The following is an 18,296-nucleotide window of genomic DNA, read 5'->3' as shown; positions in this document are numbered from 1 at the left end:
GACTGATCCATCTTGCGGTGGCGAGCTTTCACAGGCCACGTGAACAGCGCACTGGGGCACACATGGAGTGGGACACACATCTACCCCAACGGGACACTCTCAACTAAGAGCCGCTTATATCAGGTTTGAGGAACAGACTGGAAAGCTCAGGTGTCATGGCTGGCATGACTGTTGTTAATACGTGCTCATTAAACCTAGTCATTTAACCTATGAGACCTTTGGGCTTGGCACTCACCTTTGCTTGTGGGCAGGGAAATCAGAGTTACAGAGAAAAATTCCTTTGTTGAAAGCAAAAAGAAGCGACTCCCTGTTTGGGGCTTTGAAATTGGAGCTGGACCAGACTGTGAAAATACTTCAGAGGACTTCAGGAGTAGGAAGCCTGAGAACACACTTCTGTGGAAGGGCGGCTGTTTTTGCTTTTCAGCTCCTGGAATCAGATTATAGCAGATTAGGGGCAGGCAAAGGGGCAAAGGCATTGCGTCTGCCATTTTACGTGTGGTGTAATGTTGTGTTTTGTGGACGATTGTGATTATTTGAGATTTCCCCAGATGCTTCAGCTTCTTCTCAGAGCTTCACAGAATCCCTCTCAGCTTCTCAGCAGCAGCAGTGCTGACACCTGGGGCCAGATGATTGTTCACTGTGGGGGGGCAGTCCTGTGCACTGCAGGGCCTTCATCAGTGTCTCTGGCCTCTAGATGCCAGCAGCACCCCCAGTCATGGCAACCAAAAATCACCAGACGTTGCCAAATGTCCTGAGGGCCACACTGCCCCACAGTTCAGAACTGTCTTCTTGGGCGAGGTAGTGGAATAGGAAAGCCAACTTCGTTGCCCAGTTTCCACATTATTTTCAGCCACTGTTGCCAAGAATTTCATGGCACCTGCCGGGCTAAGGAGTTAAGGGACTAGCGTAGGAATTATGAAGTCCATTCAGCTTGTTGTTGTTGCAGAAGCTCTGTCCCCTCAGGACTGGTCTGCTTCCAAAGGCACTTGTCATCTTTCATTGTTTCTTCTTCTTGTTGGCACTGCTCTGCCCACTGGCTGTGGTCTACATCTGAAGCAATTACTGTTTTTCTTGGAAATGTCCCTGCTGTGGGTCTGTCCCTTGGAATTTATTTCCTAAGTCTTTTGACTTGGTCAGCACCCAAGATCATCGGCACCTTCGAGTCCAAGAACCCTAGGGGCCAGCTGTTCTGGCTGACCAGTGCAGATGGAAGGGTGACTTCTTTTTTTATAGGAATGAGTAACACGTGCCCTCCCCAATCCCGTCTCACAGTTACACTTCTGAATAGCCTGGACTTCAGTTAGCCAAGGAGCAATGGAAGGGCGTTTTATGGCATGAGGGTATAAGGAGATAAAAACCGCATCCCATTTCAGCACCCAAGCATGACCCTGCGCTGTCTTGGACGGTGGACCCGGGAGAATGCCAGAGGAGCTTTCACCGGTGGCAGAGCATAGCATGGGAGACTGCTCTCCACCTGGGCAGGTCTCCCTCTGAGAAATCGAGCCTGGAGCCCAGGCCTGAAAAGTGTTGTCATCTACCTGTGGGCAGGAGGGGTCTGGGATACTTAAAAGAAAAGTGGCTGCTTTGAGAGCCTGCTTTCCTTGAATCCCGCCCCCCAGCTCAGCTCTGTGCTCTGCCCCTCTCCCCACCCCCAGCGCCACCTGGGCTTCCTCTGGCCGGAGAGACCTGTGCTCTGTGTCTGTCTCTTACCTTTGCAGACAGGCTCCACACCTTGTCTGAAAAGAGTTGTCATCTGGAGGTTTTCTTTTCTTTTTTTTAAAATAATGTTTAGCTGCCAACCTGGGCGACAGACAGCATGCATTAATCTGAGTCATGCGAGATCCTTTTAAGGCAGCCATTATCTGCTCAGGCTGTTTAATCCTTCGGGGGCAGTGGGAGGGGCCCAGAGCAGGGCCGCTTTCATCCACAACAAGCTGCAGAATGAAGACTTGAGCTGTCATGGCAAATATTCAGCTCCATCGGTGGGGCAACATTTCCAACTAAAATACCTGCGCCGCCTAATCCCCAGATTTCCTACTGTTTAAAAGCTCCCTGTGAATATCAGGGGTCCCCACCTCTGCCCACACTGCTACCGAATAAGGGGGCACAAGCCCAGCCAAAAGGACAAATGAGCTAAGGCCGGGGGGGTGAACCGTGCGTCACTGGTGGGGCGTGCTTGGTAGCGGGTGTCAGACCGGACATAGAAATGAAAACAAATATTTTAATAGGTCACTTGACTCGGAGCCCACCTAGTGGGCCGAAGTTGTTTTGTTATCACAATGTGTGTGTAAAGGACAATTTGGCCAAACGGATGGTCTTCTGTAGTGTGACACTGGTACTATGTGGCCAGAAGAAGAATCACAGGCAACATCGAAGATCTTCCAGATATTCTGCCCACAAGTGAAAGAACTATTTTCTCCTGACAGCTGAGACCATAACATCATTCCATTACTTATGTCCGTGACAAATCACGGGCTCACTTGGGATTCCAGTAACTTGCTGTCATCACCAGGTTACCACACAGCAGTTGGAACAGACTGGCAGAGCATGTCCAGACACCGTCATGAAACAGGGTGACCTTTCATTCATTTTCCAGTGGATTCACCTTTTTGTCTCATGGCAAATGAAGCAAGAGGAATAATGGGTGGAGTCATTTATTTGTGTCCAGAGTATTGCATCAGATGACAACAAATGGACTGTATTTGCCTAATGCTGCTCCCTGGACTATAGAAATCTCACTGGAAAAATGGAGTAAAGCTTCCTGTTAACTCTCAAGTATGTCACAGCTCTGTGTGTGAACACAAACAAGTGACACAGGGCTTGCTCACAGAAGGCCCCAGCGGGCAGGGACAAACCCTGTGGAATGAGGTGCGGCCTGGCTTCAGGACGAGCTAGAGAGTGTCCGTGGAAGGGCTGCCCTAGAACCACTGTCAGTTTGCAACTTTTTCCCTGCCCACACGTCTGACTCGCGTTGAAAAGGTTAACAGGAGTGTTTATTTCAAAGTCAGACTCCTGGTTTCCTCATCAGTGGAGAGATTTGCTGCAGACTTCTGTTGTTTCTATAATTACCTCTCTGATAAAGAGTATATCCCCTCACCAGAGGCACCCCAAATTTACAGGAGTTCACTTGGAGGGAGGGAAGGGGAGGGGGAGAGAGAAAGAGAAAGAGAGAGCGCGAGAACGAGAACACTAGCTCTCCCTGCTGGAATAACAGGCTTGAAATATGAGGAAGCTGATCAACAGCCCATGCCGTCCAAAAGCAGATGAACCCACCCGATGGCTTTCCTTTCAGAGCAAGCTTTTGGCCCAGCCAGGTTTCTCTGTGGGCCTGAACACAAAAGGACACAGGCCACATGCCATCTTGAGCTTGGAGTTATTTCGTATGTTCATTTGAGAACTGATACATTTTAAAACATGCAGTTCTTGCCTCTGCTCTGTTTTGTTGCTGTCTTTTGGGTTTGCTGACGTAAAGACTACGGTCCTGGCCTGGTCATTTAACGCATAATTCTGAGGAACAGAAACTACCCCAGGACACCATCCTACATGCACAGTGGTGGTTCTCAGCGGGGGCGGGGGACTCTTGCCCCCCTCAGCCCTACCCCCAGGGCACTTGAAAGGTCGGGAGACATTGTTGGCGGTCACAATGGGGGGAGTGGGGCTCATTACTGACATCTGCTGGGCAGAGGCCAAGGATGCTGCCGAACACCCATCCCAGACCCACATCACCCCAACAAAGCTGGCCCCAAATGTCAGTAATGCCACTGTTGGGAAACTCTGATCTACAGGACACAGGAAACCATCCTAGCACCCAAACCCACGAGTGGTTCCCAAGGGCAGCCTGCGGTTAAGGAAAATGCAAAGAGATGCCACAAAGGACAGCCAAAGCCAGTCCGCGCAATGGTAAATGCGTCATCCTAACCAAATGAGTTGTATAGACAAAGCTCTGCCATTTCTGGTGGAATTTCAACATGTACAAAAACGGAGCAGATAAGTCAAGGTCCTGCAGCCACTCCTCTTAACAAACCGGTGATGCATCTTAGAGAAACGCACGTGAAACCGACGCTGTACTGTTTCTAAAACTGTGGAACTAGTCTGAAGGTAGATATGGGAGAGAAAGAGTGATGTGACGGTTCACGGACACCCACTCCCAGCCACTACTATGGCGGGCATCAGCTTCAACCATAGGAAACGGCCAATTTTTAACTATTCCGGGCCTATCGAAACAGCAGTTTTAAACGTATTATAACGTATTAAAATGTTATTACATATTAATATTGTTATGACAATACCGTATTACGTATATATATTCTATTAATATTAATCTATTAATGCATCCATTATATTAGTAGTTCTAGTGTTACATTGTTTTGTTATATATTGTTATATTAATATCACCGATTAAATGTACATTACTATTGATATATTAATATATCGATTATATAGAGAGGTGGCAAACTTTTCTGCAAAGGGCCAGATTCTTAATATTTTAGACATTCTGAGCCCTACAGTCTGGCCCTCCAGTCTCTGCCATGACCACTCAACTCTGCGGCGGTGATTTAAAAGCAGCCATAGATAATACATAAAAGAATGAGTCAGGCTCCTTCCAATAGTACTTCATGTATGAACACTGAAATTTAAATTCCGTATCATTTTCATGTCAGGACATCATCTTTTGATTTTTTTTTTTTCTTTTTCAACCATTTAGAAAAGTGAAACTCATTGTTAGCCTGTGGGCTTACAAAAATTGGTAGCTGGTGGATCTGGCAGGTGGGTTTGCCAACCCCAGAGTTACAGAAATACGGTTATATTAAGCAAGTATTATATCATATACCGTATTACGTTGCATGAGGTCGTATATTACCATCATCATCGTATCAGCTGTCTGGGCAGCAACGTTCTGGGTAATCCTCCCGCGAGCGGGCCGGCGGGGGAAGGGGCGTGGCCTCCTTGAACCCCTGTCTCACGATATTTTTCTCTCCCTCCCTGCAGCCGCGCCCGACCTAACAGCCTTCGGCGACCCGCGCCAGTTTTCCGCGCTGCCCTCCATCTCCGACCCCCGCATGCACTACCCCGGCGCCTTCACCTACTCCCCGACACCCGTCACGTCGGGCATCGGCATCGGCATGTCGGCCATGAGCTCGGCCACGCGCTACCACACGTACCTGCCGCCGCCCTACCCTGGCTCGTCGCAGGCGCAGGGCGGCCCGTTCCAGGCCAGCTCGCCGTCCTACCACCTGTACTACGGCGCGTCAGCCGGCTCCTACCAGTTCTCCATGGTGGGCGGCGAGCGGTCGCCGCCGCGCATTCTGCCGCCCTGCACCAACGCCTCCACCGGCTCAGCGCTGCTCAACCCCAGCCTCCCGAACCAGAACGACGTGGTGGAGGCCGAGGGCAGCCACAGCAACTCCCCAACCAACATGGCGCCCGCCGCGCGCCTCGAGGAGGCCGTGTGGCGACCCTACTGAGGCTGCGCACGCGCTCTCCGTGCGGCCGGGCGTCGTCCCGGAAGCGCCTCCTTCGGGCTCCGGCCTCGTGTGCTCGGGAAACCCGCGTGGGCCCGGCCGCCGGCCCTGGGGAGCGCGCCGCTGCCAACTGCCATGGTGATGTCGCTCCGGGCGGGGCCTCGGGGCCACCTGTGCTTCTCAAGTCCGTGCAGTTCGCAATTGCCGTTGGCCCATCTCAGATTTTTCTAACCTGATGCAACTTGAGGGTGTCCGCTTCACCACCCCGTGGACACGCTGTAAGGCAAACAGAAAGATTCCCAGAGGGAAACTGTGAATGCTTCTGATTTAGCAATGCTGTGAATAAAAGAAAGATTTTATACCCTTGACTTCACTTTTTAACCAAGTTGTTTATTCCAAAGAGTATGGAATTCGGGTTTTTCGGGGTTTTTTTGGGGGGGGGGTGGGGAGATGCAACTCATTCTGTTTGGCATCTGATTCATATTTTTAATTTTCTTTTGCAGCACCTTATAAATTGCAAAATGCGTATTTGCATTTGGGGTGGTTTTTATTTTTATATATACATAAATTTGAGCTTGCTTCTTTCTTGCTTTGACAAATGAAAGAAATATGATTCCTTTTTCTGTAAGTTTTATTTAACTTTTTTTTGGACTTTTTTTGTAGTTGTTTTTTGAGAAACGGCTACAGCTTTGGGTCATTTTCAACTACTGTATTCCCACAAGGAATCCCTAGATATTTATGTATCTTGATGTTTAGACACTTACTTAATGTGTTGATACTTTTTTTATTATTTAAATGTACTTATATTAAGAAGAAAAATATCAAGTACTACAGTTTTTGTTTTTGATAGTAGCCAAAGTTAATTGTATCACATTGAAGAAAGTTGGAAAAAAAGGATGGGTAATGTGATCACTTGGTTATCTAAATATTGTTTACATTAAACTCCCTTTAATGTTAATCAAACGAGTTGGTAGCTAACGCAGCAATGTTTTCAGTAGGCTTTTTAGATACTGAGGGTCACTCCAAAGATCTAAAGTATGGAATTTTCTGCCAAGCTCAACAAAGGGTCTCATATCTGACTCCCTCCCTTCAAACGGAGAAGGTCAAATCTGGTTCCAGAGGGTTCATGCAGATGCCATGATTGCACCTCTGGAAAGGATTTATTTTCTGCCTAGGGGTTTTCTCACTCCATGGCCTCTTGTTAATGTCAGACATGCTTTGTAACAGAATGAATCTGAAGTAAGCTGTGTGGAGGAGCGGTATCCACATGGAAACCGAGTGGATGAATTCAGGGGTTCCTTAACTGCTTGATTCTGGAGATCAAGAGAGGAGATCATCTGAATCTAAAGTTCAGATTTTTTTAGCTCCAAGAAAATATTCCTCTTTGATAGAGTACCTGTTCATTGATGCAGAACGAAACTTGTGGCTGTCCCCCCAGGCTGGGAGTGGAAGGGACTAGACCGGATGCCTTTGACAGCTGAAGGTCTCCAGCTCAGTTTTCATAGGGTGGGCCCAGAAGCAGGCCTGAACAAGCCAAATCCCCTCCGTGTGCCTCAGTGGAGTCATATGGGAGAGCATCGTCCCACCTGTGCAGGACCCCGTCCCATGCTGCTCACTGACCACCCATCTTTGTGTTGTTCTCACTAGGCTGAGACCCTACCCCGTAGGGTGTGTGCACTTTTACCCGTGCATCGGCATGACAGGAAAGATTCATGTCACTGCTGCCCATGGCTACAATCCAAACATACCCAATGTCACTGTAAATTTTATGGCACTATTTTTATTGGAGGATTTGGTCAGAATGCAGTTGTTGTACAGCTCATAAATACTAACTGCTGATTTTGACATATGTGTGCTCAAAAATGATCTGGTTGTTATTTAATGTACCTCTTAAATTAGTTGAAACGATTTCAGGTCAACTCTGAAGAGTATTTGAAAGCAGGACTTCAGAACAGTGTTCGATTTTTATTTTATAAATTTAAGGATTCAAATTAGAAAGATCTTTGGCTGCAGGCAGCAAAACAGCTGGTCTTATTTAAAACAACTTGTTTTTGAGTTTTCTTATATATATATATATATTATTTGTTATACACAGATGCAGTAGCACTTTGGTAAGAGTAAAGCAGTTTGTGTTGTCAGTCAGGTCGTTCTTATCTAGAAAAGAGCTAAAGCAGATCTTGGAGAAACTCAGAATATATTTATTTTCATTTTAGGCATAATTCTCCCTCCATGACACATTTTCATGTTTTATTCTATGTTACATTTTTACAGCAAAATGACCCTTAAATGTCAGTAAATTTAAAACTTTTTTTATTTCTGAAAAGGACCATTAGCCCATTGGCCCCAAATTCAACTTTCTTTTCATGATCAACGTTCTTTTCAGCACGTTGCCTTATCTGACCTGACAAAATGTTGGTTAAAAAAAATGAAGGAAAAAAATGTATACTTTTCAGTTCAGTTCTGGTACCTGAAGATATTCCAACTCAAAATCAGCCCAATGCCCTACAAGGGAAATCAGATAATCTCTCACATTGAATCTTCACTCTCAAAGCCACGTGCGAGGAGAGCTTGTCACTTTGTCGTGGACCCACAGGTTTGGCCGTTCAGAGTTTCACAGACCCTTACCAGCATGTATAGTATTTAATCTTTCCAGAAAAAAAAAAAAAAAAGTCAAACCTTAGTTGTTTTGGAGATAGGTCTCATACTTAATGCATTTTTCCCCTGAGGAATTCCATTCTATTGCCTTCAGGTTAAATTAAGGTGGTCCTTTGATCAAGTAGATCCTTAAGCCAATTAAGTAATAACTGGATGTATCTGGGAGCACTGGTCCAGGAGAAGAAAGATTAAATAGCCATCTTTACTGCTCGTTCATGCCCTTATTTATCATTTCAACATAGACATATTTCAGTTATTTTTGTTTTTCTCACTATCTAAAAATACTTCTATTTTTCTCCCTCTCTGCCCCCCGCAATTATCTCCCTCTTTGTCTCTCCCCGTCCCTCCTCCAAATCCCACCTCTTCCCTCCTCCATTCTCCAGTTTTGTGTAAGGAGATAGCACGCACACCCATCCCGACACCAAACACGCTTCCTCCCTTTACATAAAGGAACAGAGTGAGTCAGCCTTTCTCCTGCCTATGGGTTTCTTCCAGCAGAATGGAGACATTGCCAACCATTTGGGATCTGCTTGCTGTCCAAATGCAGCAATAGAAGTCTTCCTGGGCAAATTACAATCAGTGACTTAACAGACAGCCTTTCTGCTGCCTAGGGTTTCTGTGCAGATAAACAGAAATGCTCTGATTAGAAAGGAAATGAATGGTTTCACTCAAATGTACTGCGATTTAGGACTGCGGATTTCTGTCTTGAAATACCTGTTTCCTTGGGACATTCTGTCCTGGTGATTTTTGTTTTTGGTGTTTTTTTGTTTTCTGGGGGATGACATGTTTGGGGTCTTTTATACATGAAAAGTCGGTTTAACAATGATATCAGAAAACATTTTTTACATCTGAACAAAATGCCTTTTTGTTTACCCGCAGTATACAGTCTTTTGGGACTTCTTGTTTGTCTGTTTCTTTGTTTGGAGTTTCCCCCACCCTTTAGCCAGATCAGTATGGATAAGGCTGATCATTTGGCATTGTTTTTTCCTTCCAGAAGAGTTGCATCAACAAAGTTAATTGTATTTATGTATGTAAATAGATTTTAAGCTTCATTATAAAATATTGTTAATACCTGTAATAATTTTTTTCAATTTTTTGTGTGTGTTTCTAAGGACATTTCTTATGTTTGCTAAATACTGTAGACAAAAAAAAAAACCCGCTTCTTTCTACTTTGTTTATTTTAGACTTAAAAACGAGCTACTTTTTATTCACTTTTGTAAAGAGCTAATAGCATGGTTCTAATTTTTTTTTAAAGAAGTTCACTTTTTGTTCTGGGGAAATGAATGTGCAAAAAAAAACCTGTTGGTTATTTGTGCTATTCTGGATGTATAAAAATCAATGGAAAAAAATAAACTTCCAAATTGAAATGACAGTATAACACATCTATTGAAAAAGTAACGATGGGAAATGCACACTACTTGACTAGGTTCCACCTCGTGTCTATTTGTATAGCACTTACTGGATCTGTTCCCAAAGCATCCTGGAAATTTGTGTGTGGTTTCTTTCTCCCTCGTACTAACCTAGTGAACATTTTCTGCAAGGGAACTGCCAATCTTGAGTTTTAAACCAGATACATTGTGAGAGGACACCCCAGAAGCCCCTCTCCGAGGTGTTTCTAGATAGCGCAGGAGAGCAGACGCTCCACGGTGCGTGATTCCACTCACTGCACGTAGTCACAGTGGCTGCCCCCTCTGCCAGGAGCATCCACCGGGCCCAGCCTGTGCAGGGCAGCTGGACTGCTGCTGCCCAGGAACCACGGGGCCTTACTTTCTTTGTACCACAGTTTCTTGTGTAAATCCAGTATTATAACTAGTGAATGGCAAATAAACAGTTTGGCAACTACGTACACCATATCACATTGGTTTTGTCTTTCTCTGAGATGGAGGGCTGGGAAGCCAACTGAAGCCCCGTGCAGCACACGGGAAACCGCCTTCAACGGGCAGTTTATAGTCTGCAAGCTGAAGTCTGTGCCTCTCCCTCCCAGGGCCTCCTGCTGCCGACAGCACCACGGCCTAGGCACAGCCCAGGCTCCTGGGGTTGCTGCTGTGGGTATGAAGGAACACCGAAATATGCATAAATGGCATAAATGCCTGTCTTACAAAAGAAAGGAATTAAGTGGGATTTTCAAACACAAGGTGGAAAGGGTGTATGTTGAAGCTGAGGCCGGACACCCTTACCCGCCTCCATTTCTGTAAATTTCAGGAGTCAGCCCTGATGCCTGTGATGGGAAGTTGTTTATAAGGGCTTCCCTCACCACCAGCCCTGTGCAGAGGAGTATTAGTACTTCAGTCTCAAGGCTCTGTGTGATCCAATGTACCTCTCAGCCGAGGACTGGGCTAAAGCTGCTTCCCAGTTCTTGCCATTGCCACCTCATGGTCCCAAGTGACCTACAGGATGGCCACACAGAATGTCAGGAACCTAAGCAAGTGTGATCAAAAGAAATCACGGGGCTTCCCTGGTGGCGCAGTGGTTGGGAGTCCGCCTGCCGATGCAGGGGATGCAGGTTCGTACCTCGGTCCGGGAAGATCCCACATGCCACGGAGCGGCTGGTCCCGTGAGCCATGGCTGCTGAGCCTGCGCGTCTGGAGCCTGTGCTCTGCAATGGGAGAGGCCACAGCAGTGAGAGGCCCGCGTAACACCCAAAAAAAAAAAAAAAAGAAAAAAAAAAAAGGACTCACGGGGACTTCCCCGGCCATCCAGTGGTTAAGACTTTGCCTTCCAATGTAGGGGGTGCGGGTTCAGTCTCTGGTCAGGGAGCTAAGATCCCACATGCCTTGTGGACAAAAAACCAAAACGTAAAACAGAAGCAATATTGTAACAAACTCAATAAAGACTTTAAAAATGGTCCATATCAAAAAAAAACTTAAAAAAAAGAACAGAAATCACAGACGTAGGAGTTAATGGCTAATGAGCAGGGGCAGGAAATGGGTGGAAGGACTGGGTTATATACATTCCGAAAGGGAGCCTAGGGGAGCTGCTGGAAGCATGTACTCAGGGTTTGAGTTCTAGTTCTGTCTCACACAAGGGAACAAGTTAAACTAGTGACCTAGTTTTTCTCACCTGTAAAATAGAGATGATACTGTTTTAAGTTATGAAATTTAAATAAGTTAATACATATCAAACACTTTAAAAAGTTCTTGGCACATAATACATGCTCAGTAAATGTTAAATACACGAAGTGATACCACACGTTATTAAACATGTAAACAATATCAAATAGCAAGTTTAAATGACTTCCACTTCGCCCAATCCCTGCCTTGCTGTTGCTAGTCACTGTTTCGTGTTCACCATTCCACACTCTTTTCTATAACCGTAACATACACCATGTATTTAATCTACGCCTAAGCAAAAAGGCATCAGATGATACATATCATTGCATAGATTTTTCACTTAATATGTATACAGCGTGCATCCTTCCACATCAGTCAGCTTAGATCTCCATCATTCTTTTTAACGACTGCACTGCATAGCATTTCACGGTTGTACTAATCCATTTACCCCTTCATTTATTGCTGGACATCTAGGTGGCTCCCAACTTCTTGCTATGACAACCGTTCTCTGTATATATCTTAGCACCTTGTGCTAGAATTTTTGTTCTAGAATTTTTGTACATTTAAAAGCAACCGCTGGTTCAAAACAGTTTTACATTTTGACAGGTACCTCCAGATACCTGTTTCGGAAGGTTTTATTGAATTAGATTTCTAGGGTCGGGGCCCTGTACTAGGAAGAAGAAAACGGAAACTTGCCAGGTAGATTGCTCTCTGTAGCAGGCGTTTAATCCAGACCTTAGTGTCAGAGAGATTTTGGATCTTCTGAGGAAGCGCTCAAAGCATTCCAGAGGAGGAGTGTCGGCCTGAAGAAAAAAATTACAACAAACATTTTTAAAGTGCCTACTACAAACCGGGCTCTGGTTTAAGCGCTTCACGTAGGCTAGCTTCTTCAGTTCTGACACTGGCCCCATGGGAGAGATCCTGTTGTTGTCTCCATTTTGCAAATAAGGAGACTGAGGTCCGTGAGGTTAAGTAATTCACATGGCCCCACGGCTATTGGAGGAGCAGCAGTCCAGCCCGGGACCCCCTGCTCTTAATCACTCTTCTGTACTGAAGCTCTGAGAGACGCTAGACATTCCTTGATGACGAAAGAGTTGTCTAAACCTTCAAGGGTGGCCGGGCTCTTCAAATAATGCTGCTTCTTGCTAGTCTGAAAAGCAGAAGGGAGAGATGATTGTGGGAGGGTTTCTGGTAAAGGGGGGCAGGGCTTGGAGCCCACAGGGCTTCCATGGAAATGGTTCAACCCTGCTCAGCGCTCGAGACCGGGGAGGGGTTCCAGATTAAAGTCTCCTTCCCTGCAGGACCGAGCATGTCAGGCAGACCCCGTGAATTCTGAGGGGAAGCTTCTGCAGGAGTCCTCCACACCTTCCCGAGTCTGCCCTCCATTTATCTATTTATCTTTAATTAATAAATTCGATTTTTAGGACAGTTTTAGGATTACAGAGAAACTGAGCAGATAGTAGGAGAGTTCCCATCTCCCCAACCCCTACACATACCTCCTGACACCAGCACACAATTTCCCGGGTTATTAACATCTTAAACATTAAGGTGGTACATTTGCAACAATGAGTGAGCCAATATTGATACCTCATTATTAACTGAAGTCCATAGTTTATTCAGATGTTCTTAGGATTCACCTAATGTCCTTTTTCTGTTCCAGGGTCCAGCATTACATTTCATTGTCAGGGCTTCTTAGGCTCCTCTGGGCAGGGTCATTTTCTCAGACTTCCCTTGTTTAGGAGGGTCACGATACTTTTGAAGAGTACTAGTCAGGTGTATCGTAGGATGCCCCTCTATCAGAATTTTCTGCTCTTTTCTCTTGTGACTTGACTGAGGTTATGGGTTTGGGGAAGACGATCACAGAGGTAACATGCTATTCTTACCATATCATACCAAGTGTATGTACGATCAACATGACTTATGACTGTTGACATTGACCTTGATCAGCTGGTAGGGAGTGGTGTTTGCCAGATTCTCCTCTGCAAAGTTACCCTTTACTTCCCCCTTTCTGTACGGTACTCTTTGGAAGGAACTCCCTACACACAGGCCACATTTAAGAAATGGAAAATGATGCTCTCCCTCCCTTGGCTAGGGCAGCTCTACCAGCAGGCGGCAAGCCCTGTGGGATGCAAGGGCCAGATGCTCCCAGCATGAAGCACTCTCTTTGCTCCGTAGGGGATGGGCAGCTCCCCTTTCTTCTGAGTGCTTGTGCACCCCCTCTTTCACCCCTCCAGCCTAGAGAATCCAAAGGTTCAGGGCTCTAGAAGCATCTCCCTGTTGCCTGTCACTTTGGGCCCACTTTGGACAAAGCCAAGTTCCCCCCACTCCCCGGCAACCAGAGGATGCTGATAAAATCCTCACCAAAGTATCCAAATGTGGCCTATGACCGCAAGAGGTCACCACCAATTTTTCTTTTTCTTTTTCTTTTGTTTTTCCTTCCTTCCTTCCTTCTTCCCTCCCTCCCTCCCTCTCCTTCCTTCCTTCTTTCTTTCCATCTTTCTTTCTTTCTTTCTCTTTCTTTCCTTCCTTCTTTCTTTCTTTCTTTTTCTTTTTTCCTTTCTTTCCTTCCTTCTTTCTTTCTTTTCTTTCTTTCTTTCTCTCTCTTTCTTTCTTCCTTTCCTTTCTTCTTCTCTTTCGCTTTCTTTCTTTCTCTTTCTTTCCTTCCTTCTTTCTCTTTCTTTTTCTTTCTTCCTTTCTTTCCTTCTTTCTTTTTCTTTTTTCTTTCTTCCTTCCTTTCTTTCTCTCTTTCTTTCTGTTTCTTCCTTTCTTTCCTTTCTTTCTTTTCTTTCTTTCTTTCTCTCTTTCTTTCTTTCTTCCTTTCTTTCTTCCTTTCTTCCTTTCTTCTTTATTTCTTTCCTTCTTTCTTTCTTTCTTTCCTTCTTTCTTTCCTTCCTTCCTTCCTTCCTTTCTTTCTTTCTTTCTTTCTTTCTTTCTTTCCTTTCTTTCCTTTCTTTTCTTTTCTTTTCTTTTTCAGTTTGGCACCATTGGCTGAGCTTTGTCTTATGCCCTGACAGAATTCTCCACATATTTGTTCAAAACCTTGTGTCCACGACTTACCTTAGGAAGGGTCTCAGCATCCTAGATCCCAGCATCCTAAGGGAACTTTGAATCCACCCCCTCTCTGATACACAAATACCTGTCCCCACCCCCGGGGGTTTCCCAGGAATAGGTGTGCCTCCTTCTTGACATATTACGGAACTAAGTTTCCAGCTCACTTTTACAAAGGGAGAGGAGATGGCATGGAATGTGTTTACTGCCCAGGCAGGAGGAGTATTAGTCGTGGGCCAAATTTTAACATTAGAAATTAAATTTTGCATACTTTAAATTCTCCCTCGTTTCCATTTCACTGATGCTGTTGTAAGGATTAATTGATGTTTTGAAAGGGCTTTGAGGATGAAAAGTCTTACACGCATACAAAGTACGATTATTTGTTATTACAAATAACTGTATGAGACCACTTTCTTCCTTGGTTACATGAGGGTTTCTGCAGGTAGTTAAAAGCTGCAGTGTCTCTCTTACAGAATCGCTGCCTTCAACAAAAATGTATCCTATGGCAGTGAACCGCAGAGTCCTTTCCCTCCTAAAGGGGAGGCAGACCCCAAACCAATGAACAAGTAATACACTGTATGTCAGAGGGCATAATCATTTCCTGGGATTGCTGTAACAAAGTACCACAAACTAGATGGCTTCAAACAACAGATATTTAGTCTCACAATTCTGGAAGCCAAAGTCCAAGATCAAGACGTTGGCAAGGTTGACTCTGTCTGTAGACTCTGAGGGAGAACCTGATGCTTACCCCAATCCTTGGTGTTCCTTGCCTTGTACATGTAGCGCTGGAATCTCTGCCTCTTTCATTAGGCGTTCTTCCCCGTGTGTTTCTGTGTGCAAAGTTCCCTCTTCTTATAAGGACTCCAGTCACTGGATTAAAATCCACTCTAATCTAGTATCACCTCATCTTATCTTGACCACGTCTACGAAGATCCTATTTCCAAATAAGATCACATTCACAGGTACAGTACCAGGGGTTAAAACTTGAACACATCTTTTCAGCCCACAGCAGATGGGGGTACAGCTATGGAGGGTAAGGAAGATGGTGTGCTCCAAAGATGGAACATTAGATGTCTTGAAGGATGAAAGGGGGAGTGAGCCATTTTAGGGACTTTAAGCAAAGGGGACAGGAAGTACAAAGGCCCCAAGGCAGGACCTTGCGTGGTATATCTGAGATCGATTGAGAAGACCAGTGTGACCAAAGTAAAAGGAGATGATGTCACAGAGGGAGCAGGACCAGGTCACACACAGCCATTATTGTGGGATTTTGACTTTCTTCTTAGTGAGAGGGTTTTGAGCAGATGAGTGACATGAGCTAACATACGAGGCAGTTGCCTGTCTACAGGGCATCTTGGTGCAAATCGAAAAGGGTGCCCCTTGTCCAAATGGACAGCCTTGGAGCAAAGCACATGATTCAGTGAGTGAAGCAGAGTTGGGTTTCCACTCCTGTTCACCTGCTCAGCTAGGTTCTCCAGGTAGGTAAGGGATGTGACAGTAGAGGTAGCAAGGGTCGTTTGGATTCTGAATCCATTTTCAAAGTAGAGTCCACAGGGTATGCTGATGGGTTAGATCTGGTGTGTGAGAAAGAAAGGATCTGAGGACACCTTCAAGGATTTGAGCCTGAGAAACCAGAAGAATGATGTAGCCATTCTCTGAGATGGAAATCTGGGGAAGATTGAGTTTGTCAAGGGACCTCAGTGTCATGGTGGGGCAGGGGAAGGAGAGACTGGACTGTATATGCTCTTCAAGATTTCTTCCAACAATGAAGGATCCATCCAGGTGGAAAGAGAAGCTATGAAAAAAGTTGATCTACCTTGCTTGTTAGGAATGCTGCTTGAGAGTCACATGCATAGGTTTGATAAGAAAGCTGTATTCCATTTTCTGACATGTACTCCATGATCTAGAGCTGACTCTTTGCAAAACAAGGGGGACCCTTGAACTCTCCTCTGCATGTCCTCATAGTCTACTTTGATAATTGAGGGATTTCCTCTTCCTTTGGCCTTACTGCCCACAGGCAGGCAGCCCCACAGCAGTGTCCTAAGTGTTAGCTCATCTTCCTCTTATGCCAACCAGCTGGCACCCAAGGATGGAGGGAGAATTTCACAAAGTTTCTGTGCGCCTTGATTTTGATTGCCAAACAGAATGGCCTGCATGTTAAAACCTGCAAAAACGATAGGATTCACAGAGCTGAAATACCTGTATCTCCCTTCCATTAACGAATTTAAGAGAGTGAAAACCTGCTAGTTGCTTACCCCAATCTCTATTTTCCTTAGTAAGAGATTCCCTTGGGCACATGACTGCCTGGAAGAAAGACCACATCTCCCAGGCTCCCTTGCAGTTTGGTGTCCCATGTGACAAATTTATGGCCAATGTTATCTAAGTGAAGGTGTGGTGTGGCAGCTTCTGGAAAATCTCCTTAAATGCATATCTTCTTCATCCCTTCCCCAGCCTTGCTGCCTAGAATGGTGAGGCGATGGTTAGAGGGAGAGGGCCACAGCCCAAGAAGGGCAGCCGGCATTAGAAGGAGCCTGGTGCAGTGCCTTTGTGGAGCCCTCATTCCAGCCCTGGGCTGCCCGCATCTGGATCCATCTACACCCAAGAACACTAAATATTTCTCTCACTTAAGCCACTCATCTGTGGCGTTTCCTGTCACCGCAGACAAACAATCCTAATTGACACACATACATAAATGGTTTCTGCTGGGTCACCTCCAGCAGAAGCAGTGGCTAGGGGAAAAAGTGATTTCTTTTCTCCCAAACTCTAGTCCCTCCCAGGTTACCAAGGGTCTTTCAGGGTGTTCAGGGACTACAAAGTAATGAGGACGTGAGAGGGGGTACTAGGGTGGCTCCAGAAACTACCGTGATGAACAGCCTAGTGCCCTCACGGAGGGCTCATCCTTAACTCGGCCCTAGGGTTTGTAACAACTCAAAAGTGTCTGGGTCATCTTGTTGGAAACTACTTGGCCTGTGATCCATTTGCCTGAGAGAGTCAAGTCACCCTAAAATTCAATCCAGCTTCAAGGGTTTTGGCATTTTTTTCCCATGTCCCATCCTCACTTTCCATCCTGGTTTTTAAACTGTTGAATATGTCTAAGGGCAATTCTGACTTTCTTTTTTTAATCTTTGACAAGCAGTCAGCAAGCTTGAAGTGTTTTATGGATAATGTTTTGTTTTTTTTTTAATTGGGTGTCCTTTGTTCCCCTTGTGAATAAATGTGGGACTTTTAAGCTTTTATTCTAAAGCTCCTTTTCTCAAATGTTAAGCTATATTGGTTTTTATTTTTTAGTTTAATTTTATTTAGTAATGTTGCTTTGTATTTCATTTCACATGAAGGGCTTCCAAACAGATACAAAACTTTCAAAGAGGTGAATTTGAAGAGAACTGACCATTAGATGATTGAGGCTTTCTATGGATTGGTTTTGGGTAATATGATCGCCTTCCTACACATAAGACATTTCCAGAATCTATGTTCCTTAAACCTAATCAAATGACTTGAAACCTACAAGCTTCAGCATCCACACAGTTAAGGTACAAATAAAAATGTCCATTTAATCTTTTTTTTTTTTTTTGTGGTACGCGGGCCTCTCACTGCTGTGGCCTCTCCCGTTGCGGAGCACAGGCTCCGGACGCGCAGGCTCAGCGGCCATGGCTCACGGGCCCAGCCGCTCCTCGGCATGTGGGATCTTCCCGGACCAGGACACGAAACCGTGTCCCCTGCATTGGCAGGCGGACTCTCAACCACTGCGCCACCAGGGAAGCACCATTTAACCATTTTGAATAATAAATATATTTGGCAAAAAAAAATGAAAAGGAGGACAATGGAACACATCGGAGTGGATGAAGAGCACTATAGCTCCCAAACTTCGCAGTTGGGAAAATAAATTAGTTTAACCACGTTTGGAAAACAAGTTGATGCTACTCTCAAAACACCGGAATGCCTACTTACCCGAAGTCCCAACATTTCTACCAGTAAAAACATACTCCATAAATTCTCTTCATACACACCAAGAGATGTGTACAAATGCGAATAGCAGCACCAGTGGTGGTAGCAAAACCTGGAAACACCAGCGTCCACTACAGAA

The 18,296-nt window shown here is 45.2% G+C and overlaps 1 protein-coding gene across 2 annotated transcripts in view; it reads left to right on the top strand.

Moving 5' to 3' along the window:
- Window positions 1-5,872, top strand: part of RUNX1 (RUNX family transcription factor 1) — a 243,804-nt gene extending 237,932 nt beyond the window's left edge. For both annotated transcript variants that reach the window (XM_079921906.1, XM_079921905.1), the window contains one exon: window positions 4,990-5,872. In XM_079921906.1, the coding sequence (XP_079778032.1) occupies window positions 4,990-5,465 (476 nt within the window). In that variant the 3' untranslated portion in view covers window positions 5,466-5,872. The remainder of the gene's footprint in view (window positions 1-4,989) is intronic.
- The last annotated feature ends 12,424 nt before the right edge of the window (window positions 5,873-18,296 follow it).

Source organism: Stenella coeruleoalba (assembly GCF_951394435.1).
Source record: "Stenella coeruleoalba genome assembly, chromosome: 5".
NCBI lineage: Eukaryota > Metazoa > Chordata > Mammalia > Artiodactyla > Delphinidae > Stenella > Stenella coeruleoalba.
The sequence above is the reverse complement of the archived record's forward strand: the minus strand, read 5'-3'. Positions and strand labels throughout refer to the sequence as shown.